At 39.8% G+C, this 9,707-nt stretch overlaps 1 protein-coding gene across 2 annotated transcripts; it reads right to left on the minus strand.

Annotated features, from left to right (window-relative positions):
• Positions 1-8,368: 8,368 nt before the first annotated feature.
• LOC128891293 (uncharacterized) lies at positions 8,369-9,360 on the minus strand. 2 transcript variants are annotated; one of them, XR_008460783.1, is made up of 2 exons: positions 8,832-9,360; positions 8,369-8,716 (listed from the first exon to the last, which is right to left on the minus strand). XR_008460783.1 is itself a non-coding variant. In XM_054150712.1 (2 exons), exons 1-2 carry the CDS (start codon positions 9,045-9,047, stop codon positions 8,378-8,380), a joined length of 360 nt encoding a protein of 119 aa, XP_054006687.1. In that variant the 5' UTR covers positions 9,048-9,360; the 3' UTR covers positions 8,369-8,377. The 2 variants fall into 2 exon arrangements, 1 of the variants encoding a protein (XP_054006687.1); XM_054150712.1 differs by having other exon boundaries at positions 9,027-9,360.
• Positions 9,361-9,707: the final 347 nt, after the last annotated feature.

Genomic DNA, 9,707 nt, shown 5'->3' on the forward strand with positions numbered 1-9,707 from the left:
GACCAATTTTTTAATAATTCCGATATTTTAGGGTATTTGAAAGATGCTTCCTCTGCGTTTATCGAGCAACAGCTTTAATAAGAATATTTCGTTTAACATAGAAAAATATATGTTTCCATAGCGTGTTCCAAATATTTTAATTTAGATGAATTTGGTTTTCAATTTAAACGAAAGAAACGGATATATTTTTGCACGAATTCGATATTTTCATGCTCGTAATATAATACGATAGCCATGTTAAAGGAATTGAATTCCGAAAATTAAACTTTTATACGGCCTCGCGATAGCGAAACTAAATCGCTGTTTGGAGAAACATTACAGGAAATAAAAAACCATCGCGCGGGCGTCGATACAATGGCGCGTATGTACTTCGACCTCGTAAATACGCACATTATGGCCCGTAAAATCGAATAATCGTCGGCCGATATTTAGCGAGAGCAGTGCGCGATAACGTTTTGTCCGCGGTCAGCAGATTGCCAACCGAACTGCGCCGAGTCAACGTTTCCGGTCACAAAAAATTTTGGCTGCATTGTAATGGAAACAAATATTGCATTCGTGTACTTATAAGCACTATTAAATTTAATATCGACTGCAGCGATAACGGGATGTTGGCAACGCTCTAAATTGAATTTCGCAATTTTTATTGTTAAAACTTAGTATTCCTTCGAGTTCTAAAATTCGCAAATCTTTCAGGACGTTAACACTAAAACTATCAATGGTTAGCACACGTTTACTATAATACACTACTAATGCTAACATTTTACTATAATACATACTATATCTTTACAATTAAAGAATTCCGAATAGTGAAATTTTTGGATAATAGAACAATTACTTTTTTCGCATTAAAAATTATTTATTCAAGTAGAAATGAAGAAAATTGAGTTTCTTTCGACATGTAAGGTCCTATTACTTTTTAACCGCTAAGTCACATAAACTTTTTATTGTAAGCAGCTGCGTAGAAGTACATTCTCGTTTTACCTCAAACCAATAAGTCCTTTCTCAAATGACTCAAATGCTTCGACATAAGAAGGCACGTTGTGCGGATAACAGAACATACGGATAATAGAACGTCCGTATATTAGAGAATTCGGATAATGGGGGTACGGTTACGGGAGTCTCTACTGTGCCACATTTTACATACAAAATGTGTATAACTCGAAATGGATTCAGTTCGTTAGTCTAAAAAACCCACAGACTGTAATACGAGTTCTGAGTGATATCTTATGCTTCCAACGTCTTATAATTTGTTGTTTGATGGCACTTTTGGAACATCCAAAAATGAATCTGCAAGTGCTACGAAAAGTTGGTTTGAATCGAAATTTGTTCACACGTCCTTCCACGGTATAATATTACAAAGAGGTCAACGAATTGGAGTAACATTTCTACCCCATCTGAATAAAGATGCGATAGGAACAAAGTTTGCTTGCAACAACGAGAAACAGACCGCCCAATAATAAACGGCATAGTCATCGAGCAGGCGTTTAAGGTGTTGCAAATTTCGCATCGTTCAATTCGAAACCCTTCACGCTACCGATTAAGCGTAACTCGACGATCTTAGCGGTACGGCGTCCTTAAAAATTAATCGACCAGGTGTCCGTCGATACCTCCATTGTCAGCGCGCATGGTCGCCGCGTCATTCTAACACTTTATACTTCACAAACTATATTTCACTCGGGGCGCAGTAATTTTATGTGCGCGGCTGTCCCACCTATCTCCGTGGCGCGCGTACAGCCGCGGGAACGTCGGCTCGACCAAGCACAGATATCCGAAGTTTATTGCCGTTCGGTGATAACCTGTAAATTGCTGTCCATAGGAAACGGGTATAAGCGATAGCACAAAGCCGTAATCTGCACCGAATCGCCCGCAGAGTCGGCGAGCGAGGAACTTCTATTGCCGATTCGCTTGCCTAACGTGGACGTGGCTCGCACGGGACCGAGAGGAAATGGTTTTTACGCCAGTTTGCACGCTCGCCTCAGCCTGGCAATAATTTTCCAGCTTCCAGACGAGCTCACGCTGCTTCCGAGAATAATTACTGTGGTCTGATGCTGGCACCGCGGTATGACCGGATCGCTTCTCTTCCCCTCATTTTTTCGGTTAGACAAAAATGATCGTGCGCCCCGAGACTTGCAAGTTTAGATAGAATTTGAAGTACTTAGGAAGCAAATAGCATATCGAGTTTGTGGATGCCGTATGTACAGGGGTTGGGCTGTATTATGTTAATATTCGTGAGTGACATTACGTTGTTTGGTGCAGTAGGAGAATCATTTCTTTGACAGAAAAAGAGACTAACGTTTTAAAACTATTTGTATCGACACTAAACGTCTAAAGATCGATTCAGACTGTACGACACGGACCGTCACGTTCCGACAACGACACGTACCGGCACCGACACGACAAAACATTAAAATACGCGTTTTAATGGAACTATTCACACTTAATAGACACCGACTTGAATGTTCCGTCAACGGGAATAGTGTGAATAGTTCCATTAAAACGCGTGTTTTAATGTTTGTCGTGCCGGTGTCGGTACGTGTCGTTGCCGGAACGTGTCGTATAGTCTGAATCGACCTTAATGTAGTTATTCCATACATACAGGGTGTTTTCTACCTTCCTTCTACTTACTTATATGAAGTTTGTTTATAAACGCTTTGTGACGATATTATAAGGTAGTAGCAATTTACATTCAGGAAGATACAGAAATCGTATTTGTCGATACATTCCAAGACCTTTGAAGCTCGCTTATTATTACAGATTTGCTCACTCTCGTGGAAAATATTTTACATTTTCGTTCAGATTTCATACTTCTCACACCTCCAATCATATGGTCACTTCTACAATGCATCACCAGAAAGTGCTATATTAAATTCCTGAAAGCGCACTGAGAATATCTCTAGTATTTCCAGACGATGTAATGCATTGTCTCTCCGTTGCGTATGAATTCGTATCCAGCGCGAGGAAATCAGACCCAACCAGCTCCTAAGCAGCGAGGCAAAGGACCATTGTCGCACAACGCGGCCCTAAATGCGTTCTTAACCCCCCTCCACTTTCGAAAGTGTAATGAAGCGGCATGCAAGACACTTGACCCGATTTCCCACCATCGTCGTCTAATAACTCAGGCCCGAATTGAACGTGTCGTTACGAGGACAGAACCAACCCCCCGAGCAGGTAAAGATTGAGCGTACGTGGCAACGTATGCGATCATGCACGTGAAATGCGCACACGAGTGTGCATACTGCTTGCTCGCACAGGTGAGACAACCTCGGCGCCAGAGCTGATCTCTGAATGCGCATGGTGCATAAATTTCTATACACGAATGCACGCGTGCATTCCTTAACGATGAAAATATATATATCGATGACGATCATATGGTTGAAATCATAACGATGATCGACGTTCGAAATCCCGTGCGATTGACCTATATGATCGTCTTGCTGGAAGTCGTGTGACGGAAACGAGACCTCGGGTGATTAAGGAAACAAGAGGTGTTAGGGGTTCATTGAATGTAGAGAGGAGAAGTGTGGAGATATAAATCGAAATCGATTTATTCTCAACTATATATTGTGGGTTGTTGCATATTTATTAAAAAATACTATAATAGTACTTAATATACCAAATATGCGTATAGATTACACGGAGGCTGATATAACGATAATGAATTGTTTTTATATTAGGGGGACCAGAAAGTAATGTCGTATCTTTTACATTAAATTCAAACAAATAAATTTATAACACGTTTTTATTTTTAATCAATTATGTAACCGCCCTCGTTATCAACAACCTTTTGTTATCTAGTGTGCAAATTTTCAATATCTGATCGATAAAAATCAACTGGTATAGAATGAGCTGATATATGATAAACAAGTATTAACATTCGCAGAAACGACATTACTTTCTGGTCCCCCTAGTATTTGTGAACAAAAATTTTGAATGATTTGGTGGAAAGGCAGGTTTTAATGTGTGAAAATTATAAATAGTGTGAAAGGCGTGTGGGGTCTTCCATTTTCCGGCTTCCATGCATATGTATATACCAACATACATGGATTATGGTAAAAACTTTTCTCGTGAGAAAAACGTACTAACAATACGTTTCTTTTGGTTATTACTGGATTTTCATACTAAATTACTGGAGTTGACAGTAACACCTTTACGTTCCTACATGTTTACGAGTATATGAAAGTGAGAAAGAAGAGGATTGTTTAATTTCCTTATGAATCTAAAGAGTGTTTCAATGTGGTGAACATATTTTCTGAGTGAATATTGCAGTAGTTAACACTGCTTCCATAATAAGCACTTAACACAGTAGCTACTCAACTAAATTTTTTAAACATTTTTATGTAACTAAAATTTTGTTTTGCGATAATTGGATACTACATAATTAATGATTAAACGAACTTACCAAGTGAAGTTCAATCATGATTGTATGATGCTCCTCTTCCGAAGAGATCATAATTGTAGTACCTCTCATTGTCCTCAGTGTTGCCACAAATTTTAAAGCTTAGGGAAAAATTGTTTCCTATACTCCGCAGTCTCGTACGTCGTTCGCGCGTCCGCGACCAACTTCATTCTTGAAAGCCTTGCCGTAACCATTATTACGGGTATCTCCCTCGAGATGCATGGGAGGGAGGGACTGATCTCTTTGGAAGAGGCGCATCATACAATCATGATTGAACTTCACTTGGTAAGTTCGTTTAATCATTAACTGTATTTCGCGCCTCTTCCTTGAGATCATAATTGTAGTTGTTAAGTTAGTTACGGCAACAAATTGACACCCTAACATATATTTATGTGTGTTTTACCAATTCTTTTTTTTTTTTTTTTAACAAACCAGGAACTTTCGAAACGAGATACAATGCTATTCTTTTAAAAATAATTGCCTTTCGTAAAAGGACTTAACATTCTGACACCGTCTCTGCAAATCGTCCAGTTTCTGAAGAAACGCAACCAATCATAAAAACGAGCGAAAGTTTCGGAATCTTTCGACCAACCTGCCGTTTCCCGTATTACATCAATGTTCACACCTTGTCTTTTTGCCACTGATGTAGCAGCGTGTCGCGTGCTATAAACCAAAAACGTGTTAACATTTATGCCACTTTTAGCCAAAAGGCTCTTTATCCACCTGCTTAGAGTTTGAGTGTCCACCACTTTGTGTGGTTTCTTAAATGATATAAATAATTTAACTACCGATCTACGTAGTTCTTTGGTTCTGTCTAAATAGGAAAAAATCGTTGAAGCTGCGCATACGGACTTATCTTGTAAATAGAACGGAAGTCTTAGTACTGGCTGCTTTTTTTTCTTTTCTTTTCTTTTCTTTTCTTTTCTTTCGCGGGCCCGAAGTCTTAATGGTATCGGGAATTTTAATTTCCAACGTATTCTGACTTGATCTATAAATATTTTGCGTATCAATTAACGACAGAATTTGCATACGGTGCTCCGTAACTAAAGTCAACAATGTCACGAGCTTGAGCGTTAGTCGTTCTAAGCTAATCTTATCGTTGGGATACCACTTCGATAAATATTTTAACACAATTCGGGGGTCCCAGGTCGAGTCATACCTGGGAGTCGGTGATGCTGGCCTTAATTTTGCGACTCCTTTGAAAAAACGTTGAATATACTCATTTTGGCCTAAATGAGGTCTCAATATTAAAAATATTGCCGATCTGTAACCATTTAACGAGCTATGCGAGGCTCCTTTGTCCAATTCCACTGTGAGAAACTTCAACACCTCACTTGTGGAACCTGTAAACGGGTCAATTTCTTCAAGATTCTTATTAGCGAAGCGAAGATTCTGATAATGAGGCTGTCAATATCTTGACCGTTTCCAGTGGTACCTTTCTCCTAATGAACGCTTCCCCGATAATTTGGCGGCAATTAGTGTAAGCCGTTGCCACAAGGGATGTTCCTCCCTGCCGGAAGAACAAATTAAATTAATATTGGGCTGGAAAATAATCGGTTCTTCCTCTAATAATGATAGAAAAACAGGGAACCGAGGCTGGGCTTCCCAGTATGGTACCACTACTATGCCCATTGATTCTTCACGTTCTATTTGCCTCAACATTCTTAAAATTACTGAAAAGGGAGGGAACGCATAAAAGAACCATTTTTTCCAGCCTAACGTGAAAGCGTCTATGCCGATCGAGTCTGGATCCCTCTGCCAAGATACATAACGTTTACATTTCGCGTTCACTCTACTTGCAAACAAATCTACTTGTGGGATGCCAAAATATCTAACGATCTTTTAAAATGCACTTTTGGATAACTCAAATTCAGTTTTTGGTTGTAATCTCCGTGACTCGTAATCGGCTTCGACGTTTTCACTAGAACGTATGTACGCTGCCGAAATCCAAATTTCTCTTCGTTCGCACCATTGCCAAATTTCCCTGGCCAGTGCACTAAGATCCTCATGACGATTATCTTTCATTTTATTTATGTATGCGATTGCCGCCGTATTGTCTATCCTTAACAAAATACTACTTCGTCGTACGTCCTTCGCGAAGCATTTTAATCCAAAAAACGCCGCTTTAAGTTTCAACACATTTATGTGTAATTTTCAATCACCTGTATTCCAAAACCCCTGACAACGTCGGTTTTTACAGAAAACGCCCCACCCTGTACGTGAAGGATCCGAAAATATTTCGAATTCGAATTCTGGTTCATCTATTGGCGCACTCGTGGAGCGGATATTATCTTCCCGCCGCGTAAAATCCTCGTTTAACTCTCTTGGAATAAACCTTTGTTCGTTAAAATTATTATTATTAATTTCAAGTGCGCTAGCTCGTACCTTTTCGAACCGTCTTATATACACCATCTCATATTTCAACGCCGGACAACGCGAAACTAAAGTCCCTACGAAAACCGCGAATTCTCTTATACTGCACCGGGTAGTTGTACTGAACTTCCGAGTGAGTTCGACGGTTCGTAGAACTTTGTCCTTAGGTAATTCTATGGACATTTTTACCGAATCAAAAATTAGTCCCAAATATTTACACCGTTGCGTGGGAATCGCGCGACTTTTTTCCTTATTAATTATAAATCCCAAGTCCTGCAAAAGTGTTACAGATTCGCGAACATTGTCAAAACATTCTCGCACGATTAATCGATAATAAGGATGTCATCGAGATAAAATACAGACGTAAATCCCCTTTTTCTCAGGTATGCTACCACCGGCTTCAATAATTTTGTGAAAACATACGGTGCTACATTTAAGCCGAACGGTAAACAGGTGAACTTAAATAGTTCTCCCTTATACCAGAACCGTAAAATTTTCTGAACTTCTTTTCGATTGGAACCAAATAGGAGGCCTCCTTTAAGTCTATCGTTGGCATAAAACTATTGCGACAATTTAATTTCTTTGCTACCTTCCAGTTTTCGATTTTAAAATGCCCAACGTGAATGAACTCGTTAAGCCCCTTAAGATTTAGTATCATTCTGAATGTACTATCCGGCTTAGAAATTAAAAATATATTCGACAAAAATTGTCCTTTTGACGTAGAGCATTTCTCGATAACGTCTTTAGAGATTAATTTATTAATTTGTTTTTCGATTAAACCATGTTCGTGTTCGGACCATGTGGGTTCGACCGGAGGCTGGTCTTGTCTCGGATACGACGTGAAGGGTATCACAATACCCTGAACCCATTTATGGATCATCGAGACCTTGGTTACCTTTTACCTAGCATTACCATATAATATTAACCTCCCTGCTGGTTTAGCTACATCTTCCGATGAGATTAACGACGTCCCCTGTATTGATGAATCGATCCTTTGCGGTATGCAGACTTCTTTGTCTCCGTCTTGTTGGATGCTGCATGATGACGCCCGTTCGACGTCGTTAGATATTTTTCGAACGTCGGTTGATGTTCGTTTCAAATTCTTAGCCGTCTTTATTTTTTCTTCTAAATCCGTACCAAAAAATCACTCATCGACCGAAGTATCGGAGAGAGTGTTCTTCAAGGACGAATTCAAACTCACTAGAATAAGCCCTTTACGAGCCAGAGAATCCTCTCGGTGCACCGATGCGAGAAGTCTCCCCATATCGCTTAATTTTTCCAGCAACTCAAGTTTCTGAGAACTGTCCATCTTCAATGATATCGAGATCGCTTTACCCAACGCTGCTAGACATGCGGCGATGCGTTCTTGCTTCTCAATAATACGATGATCTCTTTTAATAACGCCTTCTTGTACTGAAACCATAATTATTGCGTTTAGTTTCGATACCCCGATAAAAGAGCAATTTTCTGGCGGTGGGTATTTCCCCAACAGAGCCTTGACCTCCTTTTCTGGCAGACTTTTTTTCAAAACCTCCGACCACCGGAGAGCTACGTCCTTATGCACCGCAGCGGCGGTTTTCTTATCTAAAACACGTTCAAAATTTCCTCTTATAACACTACTTCATGTTCGGGAACTTCTGCCGTCTCGACCGCCGCGAGATTCTTTAATCTCGCTGTCCTTCTCGGTCCTCGAAACCGGTATCTCACAGATACACGATGATTGACTCGATTTTGTTGACCGAGAAACAGACGACTGTCTCGATGTGTATCGAGAACTAGAGCGTGATCTACCAAAAACTCTAAAATCGAAATTATCTCTCGAATAACTCGATGAGCGTCGACCTCCTGATGAGCGTCCTCGAGATACTGACCGAGGTATCTCACGATCCAGCGAGTGTCTCGAACTATGGCGATGGCGTGAGCGACTACGTGACCCCGAACTTTTACCTGAAAACCATCGAATCGAGTTCCAATAACCTGTCTATTCCATTTTGTATCCACAAAGTGAAGTCTTATGAAACAAGTCACACACGTCTCCAAGACGCGTTTAAAGGTTACAAACCCCGGCTGTCCTAAATTTATGTACTGTTTTCTTTCGTCACACGAAAGATGTGCGTTTGGTAAGAGCCAAAGCACTCTGCACAACGACACAGCCGCTGGCAGAATCGACGGATGTCGATATAGTACTCGAAACAAGAATTTACAAAATTCTGTTTCGAAGCGTCTCTTATCCCACGGACCAAAGAAGTGGGGTTACCTCCCAACATACGCTGATCATCCTTCCTTCGATGCAATTTCTCCTCTAGTCTACAAATTTTTCGATAGAGTCTGTCATTTTCCTTATCCTCATCCATCGACGACGTCCTCTTCCTATCTTTTCGACCCATAATATAATATTCTGTAATTCGTTACTCAGTCTACGTGTGAAGACACTGACACAAAGCGAAAGAATGAAGTTGGTCGCGGACGCGCGAACGACGTACGAGACTGCGGAGTATAGGGAAACAATTTTTCCCTAAGCTTTAAAATTTGTGGCGACACTGAGGACAATGAGAGGTACTACAATTATGATCTCAAGAAAGAGGCGTGAAATACAATCTAAGATATATCATATTACTTAATGTTACAAGGTTAAATTACATACTTACATGTATAAAAATTACAGAACTTAATATTAATAGAAACGTTCTTTCGTTCTTTAAGATTTAATGGTATCATTTTTTCATCGAATAGTTTCTGTTTAAAATTATTTTATGTTAGCTGTAAGAAATTCTTCAAATACTCGCACAATTGTCTGGAGTCTTTAGTTTGCCCTAAGGAAAGTGTCATCGAACACAAATCATTAATCTTTCCCTTTACGTACATACTCATAAACTTAACAAAATTGTTCATTAATAATTGTAACGCCTTTCAGTCAGTAGACTCCATAAAATTCTAA

This window comes from Hylaeus anthracinus, unplaced genomic scaffold, assembly GCF_026225885.1.
Source record: "Hylaeus anthracinus isolate JK02 unplaced genomic scaffold, UHH_iyHylAnth1.0_haploid 12001, whole genome shotgun sequence".
Classification (NCBI taxonomy): Eukaryota; Metazoa; Arthropoda; class Insecta; order Hymenoptera; family Colletidae; genus Hylaeus; species Hylaeus anthracinus.

What these genes read in the sequence shown, in the direction of transcription:
- LOC128891293 (XM_054150712.1), bottom strand. Translation starts at nt 9,047, where the DNA reads ATGATCAGCGTATGTTGGGAG. An exon ending in TGATCAGCGTATGTTGGGAG is followed by an intron (nt 8,717 to 9,026) that starts GTAACCCCACTT and finishes GATGGTTTTCAG; the next exon opens with GTAAAAGTTCGGGGTCACGT.